The sequence below is a fragment of the Camelina sativa genome, chromosome 11 (assembly GCF_000633955.1).
Source record: "Camelina sativa cultivar DH55 chromosome 11, Cs, whole genome shotgun sequence".
NCBI classification, from domain to species: Eukaryota; Viridiplantae; Streptophyta; class Magnoliopsida; order Brassicales; family Brassicaceae; genus Camelina; species Camelina sativa.
The window spans coordinates 10,609,085-10,624,237 of NC_025695.1; the positions used below are offsets into that span (position 1 = coordinate 10,609,085).

The 15,153-nt window shown below is 35.0% G+C and overlaps 4 protein-coding genes across 8 annotated transcripts in view; 2 read left to right on the plus strand and 2 right to left on the minus strand.

Annotated features, from left to right (window-relative positions):
• Window positions 1-984, plus strand: part of LOC104722773 (methyl-CpG-binding domain-containing protein 1) — a 1,535-nt gene extending 551 nt beyond the window's left edge. For both annotated transcript variants that reach the window (XM_010440994.2, XM_010440995.2), the window contains exon 3: window positions 312-984. In XM_010440994.2, coding sequence (XP_010439296.1) covers window positions 312-791 — 480 coding nt within the window. In that variant the 3' untranslated portion in view covers window positions 792-984. The remainder of the gene's footprint in view (window positions 1-311) is intronic.
• LOC104722774 lies at window positions 2,381-4,594 on the plus strand. 3 transcript variants are annotated; one of them, XM_010440999.2, is made up of 7 exons: window positions 2,403-2,589; window positions 2,904-3,355; window positions 3,440-3,654; window positions 3,744-3,824; window positions 3,915-3,990; window positions 4,090-4,173; window positions 4,259-4,594. In XM_010440999.2, exons 2-7 carry the CDS (start codon window positions 2,932-2,934, stop codon window positions 4,384-4,386), a joined length of 1,008 nt encoding a protein of 335 aa, XP_010439301.1. In that variant the 5' UTR covers window positions 2,403-2,589; window positions 2,904-2,931; the 3' UTR covers window positions 4,387-4,594. The 3 variants fall into 3 exon arrangements, with proteins under 3 accessions (XP_010439300.1, XP_010439298.1, XP_010439301.1); XM_010440998.2 differs by having other exon boundaries at window positions 2,381-2,589; window positions 2,909-3,654; XM_010440996.2 differs by having other exon boundaries at window positions 2,384-2,589; window positions 2,904-3,654.
• LOC104722775 (jacalin-related lectin 45-like) lies at window positions 6,065-7,759 on the minus strand. The gene is given in 6 exon segments (XM_019231814.1): window positions 6,065-6,437; window positions 6,650-6,824; window positions 6,826-6,931; window positions 7,072-7,228; window positions 7,367-7,504; window positions 7,586-7,759. Coding segments are annotated over 6 exon segments (1,062 nt in total). The 3' UTR covers window positions 6,065-6,125.
• Window positions 11,350-14,498, minus strand: LOC104722776 (somatic embryogenesis receptor kinase 4). 2 transcript variants are annotated; one of them, XM_019231561.1, is made up of 5 exons: window positions 14,027-14,498; window positions 13,346-13,713; window positions 12,972-13,232; window positions 11,998-12,888; window positions 11,350-11,919 (listed from the first exon to the last, which is right to left on the minus strand). In XM_019231561.1, exons 1-5 carry the CDS (start codon window positions 14,086-14,088, stop codon window positions 11,435-11,437), a joined length of 2,067 nt encoding a protein of 688 aa, XP_019087106.1. In that variant the 5' UTR covers window positions 14,089-14,498; the 3' UTR covers window positions 11,350-11,434. The 2 variants fall into 2 exon arrangements, with proteins under 2 accessions (XP_019087106.1, XP_010439303.1); XM_010441001.1 differs by lacking the exon at window positions 14,027-14,498 and having other exon boundaries at window positions 13,346-14,019.

The window sequence follows — 15,153 nt, forward strand, 5'->3', positions numbered from 1 at the left end:
TTTTTTTTTTTTTTTTTTTTTTTTTTTTTTTTTTTTTTTTTTTTTTTTTTTTTTAAGTGGTGCTTGATGCATATATAATAGGTTTACGCAAAATTTTGGATGTGTCTTTTTCTAATTTGTAGTTTAATTGTTTAATCAACATATATGTTTTGTTTTTCGATTCCAAATTACCATTTTCGTCAAATTTGGTTTTAAAGATTATGCTTTTTCGAAGTATCAATTTATTTGTGTCTTTCCTTTATACATGGAATACGTTAGGTCGACCAATTATTATCCAACTAAGCTATATATCCATATGTTTATTTGTGCAGAGCAAAGCCAATACTTCTTCAGAGATGGATATTGATATCTTTGCTGTGCAATGTGAGGAGTGCTACAAGTGGAGGCAGATTAATACTCTAGAAGATTACGAGTATATCAGAAGGAAACTACGAGATGACGAGTTTGTGTGCGAGAGGATAGAAGGGATGACATGTAAAGATGCTGAAGAACTCAAGTATGATTCCTCCAAGGCATGGGCCATTGACAAGCCTGGCTTGCTTGAGACACCAAGAGGGTTCGAGAGGAACGTAGTTATGAGAACAGACTACTCCGGAACGGATGTGTACTACATAACTTCTATTGGAAAGAAGTTGGAGACGCACGCTGAGGTTGCAGCCTTCATTGAGGCCAATCCAGATTATAGTAATGCCCCGCTCGGAGATTTTGATTTCACAGCCCCATTGGTGATGGAAGACACTGTCCCCAGTGTAGATGTGGAGACCCTCGAGCCATCCAAGGAAAACGACTGATTGAGCTACAAAGTGCTTCCGAGTCTCCAAATTTCTTATGTTGTCCCTAGTGGTATACATATTAGCTTTGAATTACAAAAGTGTACCTCAAAAATGTATTTCAGTGGCCATTTTGTTTTTTGTAAGCGTCCATGTATATCACTTGGGTGTTTTTCTTATAGTTATTAAATATATGGAAACTATATTTATTTCTTCTCTCGATAAATATTACATGCATAGATTTTTTTCCATGCTCAATTAAAAATATGACACTACGGTTTGATAATATAATAAAATGTTAATTTTTTTCACTCTCTTTTTAGTATAGGTGAAAATTATTATTGAATGTATTTTGCATATACCAAAAACCTAAGAAAAGAAATATACAATTTTAACTGTTTTTATTATAAAATAATTAACAAAAAGTGGTATGACATTTTTTTTTTGTCAACCAAACATTAATTAAAAGAGATTTACACGGTTGGAAGTCCAAACCGGAGATATTATTAATGCAAACTAATTGTACAGTGGATTTAGATTTTCAAAATAAGTTAGGGCAAAAAATAATTTTAGATCAATTAATTAATTAAAAGAGATTTCCACGGTTGGAAGTCCAAACCGGAAATATTATTAATGCAAACTAATTGTACAGTAGATTTAGATTTTCAAAATAAGTTAGGACGAAAAATAATTTTAGATCAATTAACTATTTTTAGTTATAAGTAATAAATACTCAAAATTTTAATTTATGTTGTTAATATACCAAAAATTTAACAAATGGGAAATTGAGAAGAATGTCATTTAAATAACTAAAAAAATCTAATTCAATTAATATAGTATATAGAAAATGGATTTAAGAAATAGTAAAACTATAAAATCATCAGCCAGTCACTGCGTGATGTCTGTAAGACATAGTTCCTGATTTTTTTTTGTATTAAATTCTTCTGTTGAGTAAAAAAAAAAAAACTAAAATCCTGATCATTGTTGTTTTGAGTTCAATGAATGAACTTTCCGATCGATCATAAGGTGATTTTGATTTTGTGTTAAGAAATTTTCGATTTGGAGTAAAATAAGTATATATATGGTAAACTATATTTCTACGTATATACTTTTGATAAATATTACATGCATAAATTTTTCATGCTTATTTTAAAAATATAATACTATGGTTTTAAGATAATAAAATTTTATTTTTTTAGTATAGGGAAAATTACCATTAAATGTAATTCCCAATTACCAAAAAGTTAACAAAAAAGAGTATATCAATTTTGACCTGTTTTAGAATAAAATAATGTGGTAAGATTTTTTTTCTGTATGTTATAGTAATTGTTATTCATGCATAATATACATTGGCAACAAAAAAAGACAACAGTTTTTAGTTATAAAGTTATAAATATCCAAAATTTTAACTTTCTTCTTTTTTTTTTTTTAAATAATTTTTTTTATAACTAATACGAAATTGAGAGGGTGCTCATTTACATAATTAAAAAATCGCAATTCAACTAGTAAAAAATATTAGAATTTAACAAAATAGTTAAAAAGTTGTAAAATTATGCAACATGTTTAAGAAATAAATCCATGGGAGCAGGAAGACCAAAATTACAGGAAAGGTGTCCGGTGCCCCAAACCATCAGCCAATCATATCGCGACTTGTGTATTTCCTCAAGATTCGTTCTTATTATTCCTAAATTTCTTCTTCTTCTTCTTCTGCTGCTGAGGCAAAATAAAAAGTTTCCTCAGTTCCTCCCTCCTCAAACGATAGATAACTCGAGAGTCGAGTAGTAGTAGTCTCTCTCTCTCTCGATCCTTGTTGTTTGAGGTATGTGGATCAATCTCCTTCAATTCCTATGATGATGTTTTTGATTTCACTGTTTTTTTTTTTGTGTGTTTTTGAATTTTTCGATTTGGGGTTTCTCGTTAGGGTTTTTGATTCATGTTATAGCTCTGTCTTAATTTTTTCGATTTTGATTTTTTTTTTATAGACGATTCGTTTTTGTGATATTTATTTACTCTTGAAATTGCTTTTTAGATAATGCTTTTGTAAGTAGTTTAGAGAGTTGGTTGGTTGTGGCCTTAGAGAATTTGAGATCTCTTATTTATGAATTCTGTTTTTTTGTTTGTTTGTGTGTGTAGTGTAGTTTGAAGTTTAGCCAGGGGGAAGATGCAAGGAGGTGGTGGTGGTGGTAGAGATCCTTTTGGTGGATTTAATGGTTTTGGAGGAGGCTCTTTTGGTGGATTTGGTGGTCCTCCAAACCTCATGTCCAGTTTTTTGGGTGGAAGAGATCCGTTTGATGATCCTTTTTTCACCCAGCCTTTTGGTGGTGGCATGCTTCACTCCAATTTCTTTGGAGGTTCCAGCATGAATCCTTTTCCAGAAATGCGTCCTCCACCCGGTTTTATTGATCAGCCACCAGGACCAAGTCGATCCTCACGTGGACCTATTATTGAAGAGATTGATTCTGATGATGATGAGAAAGAAGGAGAAGAAGAAGGGGGGAAAGAGAAGAAGAAAGGGAGTCTTGGCAAACATGGCCGGTCGACCAGTGAGGCCGATACTGAATTTGCTAGAGTGGAAGCGGAAGGAGGTGATTACAACAACCTTTTCTTCTATTTCTACCTTAGTTCTATTGGAACTGAGTGTGTGTGTTTTTTTTTTATGTTTGATGCAGAGAGAAGGAACAGAGAATTGCAATACATGAATGCAAATCCGGAGAGAAGAAACTCACAGCAAATGCAGAACATGAATGTTGGTGGTATGGTGAACAATGGACTATGGCAACCACAGACCCGTAGTTATAGTTTCCATAGCTCCTCTGTTACTTACGGTGGTCACAACGGCAACTACTACACTTCTTCCAAGACCAGACGGACTGGATGTGATGGGGTCAGTTTTTCACTTTTTACTAGTGATATATTTATATCTGTGATGTGTGTAAGTATGTTAGCTTACGCTTATAGTTAACTGTGATACAGTTAACTCTTGAAGAAAGCAGAGAGGCCAACACTGCAACGCGGGAAGCTGCACACAGGATCTCCAGAGGCCTTCATAACAAGGTAGTTTATACATTACAGAGTTGAGGATAATGAAATATTTGTCTTGTCTTGTTGGATCTCAAATATAATTGATCTTCTTATGCTTTCCAGGGCCACACAGTTGCGCGTAAACTTAACTCAGATGGTCGTGTTGATACAACGCAGACCTTGCACAATTTAAACGAAGGTATAAGTAACACTTTCTCGTTAAGCCTCAGAAAGATTCTATTGTGGATGAGAGATACTTATATATTCCGTTTGCTTTTTCAATTGAAAAATTCTGCAGATGAATTGGCTGACTTTGAGCAGTCTTGGAGTGGAAATGCTAGAAGGCAAATGCAGTTACCTGGTCGGTCTGGTTCCTTTGGCAGTAAGTATTCAAATTGCGCCTTTTTTTTTTGTGTTGTACCTTCCTTTGGGAACACTGAGTAATCATCTCTTTGATATTTTTACAGGCGGTCTTGTAAACAGAGAGCAACCAGTGTTGCTTCCCTCGACTGATCCAAGTCCTTCGCATGCACGATCAGAACCATCAAGAAGAACAAAAGGTGCAATGAATCTAAGAGGACATGGCAGAAACTAATCTAGGACCACATGTCCGGTTTCTAAAAAGGCTTTAGGGCATGCAACCAAAGACTATTTACTGTACTTTGGTTGCAATATTACTGTAACTTGTATGATGACATGATATGAGGGTTTTAACTTCTGCTTCTTGATGATAATTATCTATGTATCTTTTGTTACATTAATCAGTTCTATTTACCTATAATCAAATTAAGGGTTATTTTTCAGTTTTACAAAATTCACAGGTATGGTTATGAGTGTTCCTAACATAAGATAGCAATTGAAGATTACTTTTTAGAATCTTAATACACGCATAGTCGCATAGGTCCACTAATTTGTGTAATTGTGTACATAGAGCATAGGTCCACTAATTTGATTCTCATTATGCTTTGTTGTAGAGTCTATGTTCAAAGATCATTTCTAATTATAGAAATTTGGTATATCACACACAAGATTAGCGTACAAAATGAATGAATGTGTGTGTCTGTCTACACTGGCACCTTACTTTCTCCAAATCATTTGTTTTGGGCAACTCGAGATTGATTCTCGGTGGAGTGATGTTTTCGTGAAGTATATAATATTCCTTCTTCTTCTTCTTTAGTATTTATAGAAATTATACTTTACAGCACCAGAAGGACCAACGACAAATTAGAAAAATTTCCATTAGCAAAAAATAAAATAAAGCTTGAAATTTTTTCCGATAAATTAATTACGGTCAACAGCAATGAATTTACACATTTTCTGATTTTAACAATGTTCTTCCAGTATTTGGAAAAATATTAAAAGAACGCAAGCAAAAACAATGTGAATCTACTATAGCTTCACTTGATAAAATAAAATTTAAATTATTGGAAAAACAAGACTAGTATCAATTACATTTTAAGAATATTTGGCTATTTATCATCCAATTTTTAGTATCAATTTAAATAAATGATCTGTGTAAAACTATAGCTATGGTGTGGATCACATGTTTTACAAGTCAGATACTAAGAGTAGTATATTATATTCATTCCTCGTAATCGTATGTTGCGAAGTCAAAATTATTATGCATGGACAAAGACAAAAAAGTAAGTGACGAATGACTTTTTGGATTGTCGTTTTCTCTCTCGTCTCAAAAGAACTACAAAAGCATAAAATTCTTGTTATCGCATGGTTACAGATATTTTGTTGCGTAGAAAATTAAATTATTGTTCGTATTTGTGATTTTTTTTTGCAAGTTTAGTAACTGTTTCCACTTTTAAAAAGTAGGTTTTATTGAAATTAATGTTTTGAATACAACTTGCAAGAAAATTTGTAACTTGTTAGGTGAAATAAGGTTTCAACTTTGTGAATTATATTGATTCTTACAAGACTGATCACAACAATGAGTTTCTATAACCCTTTACCAGTGAATGTGAAACTATGTTGATATTGATAGATCTCCTTAGTGGAGAATGAGTTTATGTTATAGTGACAAAAATATGCATGTAATGGTAAATGCACCTTTTGCTTTACATGCCACTTCTCAGATTTTTGTAACCGAAAGATCATTGTTAGCGTTTCTCTCTGTTGCATTTTTCAGTGGATTAAGTTAGCTTTTATTTGAAGTATTTATATAATAATATGTTATTGAAGAAATTTTGATAACTAGTGTAAATATAAAAACAGAGTACTTCTTATTCAAATGGAATTCTAGAAACAACAAACCATGACGATAACATAAAAAGGTACTTAGGGAGAGCATATATAGCTTCTGCTCTTTATAAAATAAAAAATGTTTTAAGGGTTATCGATTGGCTTGACGTAAACACCAATTTGATGAACAGTATCAAATGTAAACTTGCAATGGAACCCAACAATCTTGTGACCTTCCATCCCCAACACGAACGATTCTCCCACATACTCATGATCTTCTTCTTCGTTACCTAACGCTTCATATGTTATACCCTTGTTTGTCTTGAACTTAAGCATCGTTATGTATTTGAATCCAATAAGTTCAATCACTTCACGCACCATTCCAGAAAGTGGCAGTCTTTGACCGTAGTGTCCTTCAACGGATGTGATGTATTCATCTCCTAACCTTAGCTTAAACTATACCAAAAAACACAACATAAAACTATATTAACATTAAAAATTTCATTGCGTATAATTTATTCGAGAAATAAGGCAAGTACCTCTTTAATATCAACACCTGGGATGATCTTCACGTGATCGTTTCCATATACAGTTTGGTGCTGTCCATCGGCGTATCCGTTAACGTACTCAAACTTGACCGCCTTCACAACTGAGTGTTCTCTTGATACTATTATCTTGTAAACACCTTCGTGGATCCCATCATCCCACTCCTCGCAACCAGGATCCCCACCTTTTGCTTCTAGTTTCTTCACTGGAGGAGCTACCACCACCGCAAAATTTGCTCCGAGAGCAGTGACACGATTACCGAAAGACCTTCCTCGGAACCCGACAAGCTTATCAAACCTTTGCCATGAGAACGAATTTGGTACCCTTCGGTTTCCCAAATACCTCAGAGTCTCTATCCTTTGATGTTTTGAAGGTTAAAGACGAAATGAAACGATATCTATCGTAGAATCCCTCAATGGACTTTATGTACTCGTCATTTTCATAGTCCAGCACAAACTACAGAACCAGGGTTACATTAAAAGTAGTGGATAAAAACAGAACATGAATTCAAGAAACCAATATTTATATATATATACCTCTTTACGTTCTTGTAACTTTTTGCCGTGACAATATGTTATCAGCTGATCTCCATTACTGTATACGAATTCAATGGAGGAGACACGACCAGCATCTTCTCCAACACGCACTTTCCTTACACAGTCGTAAACCCCATCGTCCCAAGCGTCCCCAATGATTCCACCATGAGGTTTTACTTGCTTGAAAACAGGAGAAACGAAGATAAAGTGAGCTCCTATAGAGCAGAGAAAGTCACCAAAGCGACCATGGAGCCCAACAAGTTTCGTTCCGTTTTTGCCTTTTAACTTGAACTCCTTGCTAAGCAAACCGGGCGAACCAAACACCTGAGATGTTCTCCCGCATGATGTCTTGAACTGAAGCTCCGACACCCCAAATTTAGACCTAGGATTCTCTTCCATTCGACTAGTTTGTATAGTGAAATTTTCAAGTGGAGGGTTTAACTGAAAACAAGAAAAACAAAGCAATTACAAAATGGTACAACCATAAGCAGAACTGAAAACAGAGCAAACATAACAAACAACCTCCTCTAAGTCTAATCCATCCAGGTCCTCAATATTGATGATACGACTCTCAGATATGTAATCATCTCTAATCGTTCCCCAAATCAATGTGATGTACTCGTCTGGGTGGTTAACTTCAAACTCAGCCTTAAACACAGAGCAAAACAGAGCAATTTTATAGACAAAGCATACCATTTAATCTCGTTGAAAGAGAGGGAGAGAGAATAATAATAAGACAAAAGTAAGACCTGTGTTAGTGTTCCTGTCTTTTTTCCATGTTCTTGTTCCACGACTACTCCATCTCTCACGTACTCAATCTTGATGTAAGTGATGCCCTGAGAGCATTCTCCGACAATCACTTTCCTCACATAATCATTAACACCATCGTCGAATAGGTCTCCGTTGATGCCACCTTGATCTGTCACTCTTGTCGTCATTGTTTTTTTCCTGAAATATTCAAGTACAGTGTTTATTATTAAGAGCAAAACTCAAGAACAAGGTAAAGAAGAATATAACAAATGTACAGATGAGAGAGAAGATAGACTTAATGAAAACAAAAATGGAAATGAATGGTGAAAGTAAAAATTAGAGAGAGTGATTTGTAACCTTTAGAAGTTCTTAGCTCTTGTTGTGAGAGTGGTGATGAATGAGTTGCTGTGGTTTATGTGTGTATTTAACGACCCTTTACTTGAAACTGTTTGGTATGGTATGGACTGTTTGGTATGTACCGTTTGCTTGATTTTTTATGTGGTAAAGATAACTTCTAAGTTCTAAGTGATAGATTACATTTAATTTTAAGAAAAACTATTGAAGAACTTGAACAATTGTCAAGATTCACATGTAAAATTCATGCCTACTTTATTGGTGTTTAGTTGTTATAATGTAAAAGTGTTTGAATTATATTTTGCAAGTTTCAATTGGTATTCATCATTAAGTTATTAAAAGTGACAAAATTTTAATTTGACTTTATAAAAATGTAAACTACTAAATACACGATAAAAGTAAGAAAATTGAACAAGAGAAAAATACCATTATACCGTAACCATCGTTTTAAGTGCATGAAAAAAACTTGGCTCTGATACCAACTGAAGTAGCAGAAGCTTCTAGGGATAGGACTAGAGGCAAACTATTAAAAACATGAAAATCTGTAAGAATACATGAGAAAAAGACCAGTATACATAAATACAATAGATATAAAACTTTTAGTTTAAACACTATGTGTTAAATAGTCGAATAAACACAAAAAATGACTATTATGTATCATAAAAAAATTAGTTTTAACACTTGGTTAAATAGTCGAACAAACTATTACAACACCAAAACTAATCACAAAAAAGACCATTACAAAAAAATATAAATTTTTAAATTTTAACATGTGTTAAATTAGTTGAACAAACTATTAAAAGTAAGAAAACTTAGCACGAAGAGAAGACTGTTAAGTAGCATCTACTTATTAATAAGAACTTTTAAAAATTTGATAATTGGACCCATAATTTTTGTAAGTGAGGTCTATGCAAATCTCGTAGACTACTGTGAATAAGGCTTGTAACTTGTAAGTGAGATTGTGAAGTCGAATCAGTATGGACAATGACATATATAGTATAACTAAGTGAATAAGGGTTGTAACTGAGATTTTTTAAAATATTTTTACACAATTCAAGTAATACATTAATATTTTCTTGTCTCTTTCTAAATATAGATTTGATGTGGTCCTCAATTAACTCATAATTTCATATTATAGTTTTATACGTTTATTTATCACTATATTGATGATGACATATATCATATAAATCTCTCAACTGTTAATATCTCATATCTTCTATAGAATTGTTTTCAATTTCTTCTACTGAGAGATTTCATAATTGTTGCCACCTCTACAACGCTCATAGGGGTTCTTCTCTGCAAGTCGGCTTCGTAGTGTTGGAACGCAGCATCAAGAGCCTGGCAGAGAAAACAGGTTTATCATCAATTCATAAACCAGATTACAATGCAAGTTTTGGCTGGTCAAACCGGACATATACAATGTGACTTGACCAAGAAGCTAACCTGTTGCATGGGACGGATCAGTAAAGAAACCTGATGCCGGAGATCAGATTGCACGGACTCTTTCATCGCCTAAGTCATGAATGGGTTAATATCACGGAGACAGTACACAGGAATAATAGACCATATCTAATAAGCTTCAAGTACAATCTTGAGCCAAGTTTACCCAAATATTTCATGTTTGTGCTGCATTGGTATGGAGAAATTAGGAAATACTGTTCTAATGGATTACTTAGATGGTTAGTAAACCAGTTGAAATTTCACATGATCTACAACAACAATTGGATGCTTCAACCAAACACAATAGAGTATGCTTTCCTACAAAAGCATGCACAGGAGCATATTAAATAGAGAGGAAGACTACCATACCTACCTGCCCATCAGTAGATAGTTTGATGCTAGAAACCATCATGCTCTTGAGCCCGACTTGTTGTTTCGACTGTCTGATGGACTCTTTACCAAGTAACTTCTGCAACCAGAATAAAGTCAATCACTACGAAAACTCTCAAAAGAACTATAAATTTTTAAAAGCGAAGGAAACCACAAAAGAACCAACCTTTCTTGTAGCCCAGAGTTCCTCTCTCTAAGGAATTTACTTTCCACAAACTGCTTAAACAATCTCCGCAACTCACTTCATATCATGTACGTTACTCATATTATAAGGAAGTGGTGTAAAAAACCTATAAAAACCAGAAACTTATATAACCAACAAAAAGAAAGCAACTAAATATTCAGACTAGAGGATTACATACCTATTTTCTCGAAGAAGCTTGAAGCGTGTTGCTCAGCTGTAGGCTCCTCAATAAACAGAAACCATGACACATGAAGCTAACTGATCAAAACAGTACAAGCATACATACATGTCCGGATAGTTTTCAAACTCAAAGATATAAACTCCTTACCTTCCCCTACAATCCAAAAAACGAGAAAACTTATATACGGGATGAAGCTTTAAATTTTCAAATCACAAAGCTTTCCAACACAAAGACCAACTAAGAAAACAAACCTGCTAATTGCTCAGATTCAGCAAAGGATATTTTACCGACACATAGTTATCGACTTGTATAGTTGTTGCTTGGTCAGCAATCTTTAGGTTAGGGTTTACCTATGCTGTATATATACTTTGTATAAGCCTCGATGAATACACACACAAAAACATTCTATTCTTCTTTACACTGAACAGTGAAATTGCAATATCACTGAGAAATTAGTCATGAATGCAACATACATACTTTTGATGGTCTGCGTCTGCAATGTAACCTCTGAATCTGATTGTGAATCGAAAAGGAACAACCTTTCTCCCTGAAAAAAAAAAAAATCATTTTTAATTTTACTCTACAAAGTAATTCACCAATTCCGGGAAGAAAAAAAAAAGTAAATAAGCCAAAGAGAACATATAATACGATAGTGAGTAAGTACTCCATGAGTTCCTAGATCCTTCTTCTTCAAATTACTCTTTTAACTCACTCGCCATATTCCGGCAACGGTGTTGGTGACGAAGGCGGTAGAAAACTTCAGTCTTCTCCTCCTCGCCGATTTAACCGACATCGTTTCTATAGTCCGGTTCAAGAAAACCGACTGGTTAAGAGAAAACCTCCCGGTAAATTGTGGTAATTAATTAGCATTTTCTACACACGTTCATTGGCCAAATGATTCAAGTTGTATGTTTATGTTTTGTGTTAAATCTTATTTATATACATAAACTCAATTTAAACCGACCCGGTTCTTGCTGGAAAGAAACAAAACCAAATTGGTGTGATACTACTTAACCGGAGAATCATACTTGGAAAGTTTCAAACAAAGTTACTACTAACTAAAAAAACAGACTCATTCACTCTTTATCATATAGTTTATCTCCTGAAGCAATGTCTCCATATTAGGCCTATTGTTTGGAATCTCTTGTGTACAGCTTATCCCAATCCTCGCCATTGCAACCGCCTCTTGTTTATCAAACTCTCCACGGAGATATTCATCAATGAAACCGTTGACTTCTCCATCTTCAGCTGCAAGTCTCAGTGAAGTTGTAAGCATGAGTTTGCCAGAGATTATCTGGAGTATGATGACTCCAAAGGCGAAAACGTCGGTTTTCTCGGTGAATTTTCCGGTTGTGACGTATTCTGGTGCTAAGTATCCCATTGCTGCACTTGTTTTGAGTGCTGAGAAGACCATATCATCTGCTAGAAGGTTGTGTAAACCTGAATCAGCTATTAGTGGGTTGAGTTGCTCATCGAGTAGGATTTTTTCGACTGAGATGTTTCGATGAATTGTTGTATGCTTCTTTTGTTGATCACTTCCATGTAAGTAAGCAATACCTGTAAGAGATTTTTGTGTGTTAGATATACATTTTTGTTTCCTGAAACAAACACAAAGAAGTGATCAAAAGATTTAACCTTTTGCAATCCCTTTCATGATGGAGATTCTTGCAGGCCAAGCAAGAATTTGATTGGTTTCTTTTTCTTGTAAATCAAGAAAGTTCGAAAGCTTTCCTTTTGAAGCAAAATCATAGATGAGGAAACACTCTCCTCTGCCTCTAGAACAGCAGAATCCGCGTAGCTTCACTAGGTTTTCGTGTGACAGCGAAGATAAAAGCTTTAGACCGTTCATGAATTCGACTTCTTCGTTCTTGCAACTGCTTATGTTGATGCTTCTGATAGCTACCGGAGAACCATCTCTCAGGACTCCTTTGAACACTGAGGTGAAGCTGTTTCTACTCATTAGGTTAGCTTCTGAGAAACACTGTGTTGCAGATTCAATGTCTTCTAAGTTAAACCTGAAGCTACTATTAACAACAAAGAGATGAGGCTCTTGTTGTGAGAACTCAGCTCCGTTTCTGCTATCACCTAGCGGATCCCATTCTTTGGTGTAGGCAAGACTCACGAGAGGCGATGCACGGAGATCTTTTTGCTGATCTGTGCTGAGTCTTCCCTCGGAAAACTCAGGTGTGTTACTAATCTTTTGCTTCCTTCTTCTGTATCGAAAGAAGGTTAATATAGCGGCACCAATCAATGTTATAGAGACGGTGATCACGCTTGATATCAACGCAACTTGTGGGAGTTTTGATGAGGATTTGTGGCAATGTGTTTGGTTGCAATGCTTCTGGAGATATACGGACTCAGAGATGTTATGAAGAGATGTCTTATCAGTGTCTGTTTCACCCGGAGGCTGCTTGAATTCGATATTTGCTTCATTGAAAGCAGAACAAGCTCTCAAAGAAGGGAAATCTATACCATATAATCCAGTGTTGTTCTCAAACTGAAATCTCCCCGACAACTTCTTGAGACCTTTCACAAGTTTAAAATAAATCAGTCAAGAAGCAGAGAGATAAAGCTTATACAAAGACATTTCGAGAATCATCATAACTCACCAGGAGGAACAAAGCCAGAGAGAGTATTGTTGCGCAAGTCAAGAGTATCCAACTGAGGAATGTTGGCTAGGGTTTTTGGGATTAGACCTAACAAACTGTTGAAGCTCAAATCAAGCCTGCTTAACATACTCAAGTTCCCCAAACTCCAAGGAACCTCTCCGGTTAGTTTGTTGTGTTGCAGAGACAACACGTTTAGTTTCTTCAAAGATCCAATGTTATTTGGTATCTTCCCTGTTAAGCTGTTGCAGCAAAGATCCATAACTGCGACAAAAGAATAGCAAAACCATTCAAAATCAAACAAGATGATATGTCGGTGAAGTGTGGTTTAAGGTAATTCAGCTCTGTGGAATCTACCGGTATAGTAAGATGCTAACCTTGCAAGCCAGTCATGGAGCCGATCGCTGCCGGAATCTCGCCGGAGAAGTTATTAACATTGAGATAAAGATCTGATAATTCAGTGAGATTTGTGATCTCTTGAGGTATCTCTCCGGAGAGACTATTGTAATGCAAGTAAAGACCTGATAAACATTTGAGCTCTGCAACTGCCGGAGACAATTTTCCGGTCAAACGTTTCCCTTGTAAAGATATGTTTGCAACTTTCAGATGCTGGTTACAGGCGATTCCTTCGAAAGATCCGTCGCATGGGTCGCCGTTAAACGTCCATGATCGGAGAAGCTTGTTCTCAGGGTCAAGCGACGATTTGAGCTCCATTAAAGCTTTTAGCTCTGCGTTTCCTTGAACAGTTGGTGGAGTTGGAAGAAGGATTGAGAGAAGAACAAGTAACGTGACACTTACGGCAACCATTCTTGTCTTTACTACTGATCTTTTAGCTCATTTATAAAGCAGAGTACTCTGTTTTATAGAGCAGAGTAATAAACGAACGAAATTTATAGAGCAGAGTACTCTGTTTTGTTTTGTTGGACGAAGACAAGATATTTTTGTGTTTGTTTCTCGGATTTGGAAAACTCTATCTTTCCAATCTTGTGAATGAAAAGTTATTCTGCAGAATTTTCTGGTTTTGGAAGAGAAGAGAAAGAAGAAGAAGAAGAGGAACNCTTTGTGGAGTTGAAAGAAACATTGAGAGAAGAACAAGTAACGTGACACTTACGGCAGCCATTCTTGTCTTTACTACTGATCTTTAACTCATTAATAAAAGCAGAGTACTCTGTTTTATAGAGCAGAGTAATAAAGGAACGAAATTTATAGAGCAGAGTACTCTGTTTTGTTTTGGATTTTGGATCTATTTTTTTGTAAAACGAAGACAAGATATTTTGTGTTTGTTTCTCGGATTTGGAAAATTCTATCTTTCCACTCTTGTGAATAAAAAGTTATTCTGCAGAATTTTCTGGTTTTGGATCCGAAGAGAAAGAAGAAGAAGAAGAAGAAGAACAGAGGCTGAGCTGGTGTCAAGTAGGAAGACAACACAATGCATTGAATACACTGTCTGTGTGAGACGGAGACGTGTACTGCTTTTTGAAAAGGAAAGCCATATTCTTGAATCTTGATGACTTTTTTGGTGATTTTTAACAGTTAATGTTCACATTTGTAAGTGGGGATGTGATGTAATTAGGTGTTTTGTTTATTTATGTCTATTTGCTCGAGATATTTGGGTTTATATCACTTCCTTTGCATTGGCTTAATTATGATTTAGACACATTTTTTGCAACATTTTTAGTATATATCTATATATCACATGTTTTGATTTAATTCAAAAATGTGCTTTTTGGTTAACCGTTTTGTAATTTGTAGACAGAAATAGATAGAAAAATTATTGTCAGCGTATTAATCAAACATATATACGTGCCTTTGTAATAAAATGGGAAAAATGTAGAGTGGCTTTAATGTGAGAAAACGATCTATCAAGTGTAGTTAAAGTTCATGTTTTGGCGATTGGCACTTTGTTTGGCTTATAGTTCACAACTTTTGGAATCATTTTGAAACTTGGATCATCAGTTTCTTCTTTGTCTCATCACTCCTTGGCCTTCGCTGCACATGCCACGTGCAACTGTTTACTCGTGCATACACATACACACATATTGACATATACGCGTATCCAAATATGAACGAGTAGATTTTTGGTTGGGTATGGTTGATTAAAGAATGTTTTGTTTAGATCTATATATTTCTTATAATGTTCTAATATGATTAGACTGATTTAGTTGATTTACTATATAGTATATAG

Coding starts and splice junctions, on each gene's coding strand:
- LOC104722774 (XM_010440998.2), top strand. CDS start 2,932: ATGCAAGGAGGTGGTGGTGGTGGTAGAGATCCTTTTGGTGGATTTAAT. Junction 3,825..3,914: donor CCAGAGGCCTTCATAACAAG/GTAGTTTATACA, acceptor TATGCTTTCCAG/GGCCACACAGTTGCGCGTAA. Junction 3,991..4,089: donor CTTGCACAATTTAAACGAAG/GTATAAGTAACA, acceptor AAAATTCTGCAG/ATGAATTGGCTGACTTTGAG.
- LOC104722776 (XM_019231561.1), bottom strand. CDS start 14,088: ATGGCTGCCGTAAGTGTCACGTTACTTGTTCTTCTCTCAATGTTTCTT. Junction 13,233..13,345: donor CTCCATGACTGGCTTGCAAG/GTTAGCATCTTA, acceptor CTTTTGTCGCAG/TTATGGATCTTTGCTGCAAC. Junction 11,920..11,997: donor CATGAAAGGGATTGCAAAAG/GTTAAATCTTTT, acceptor AATCTCTTACAG/GTATTGCTTACTTACATGGA.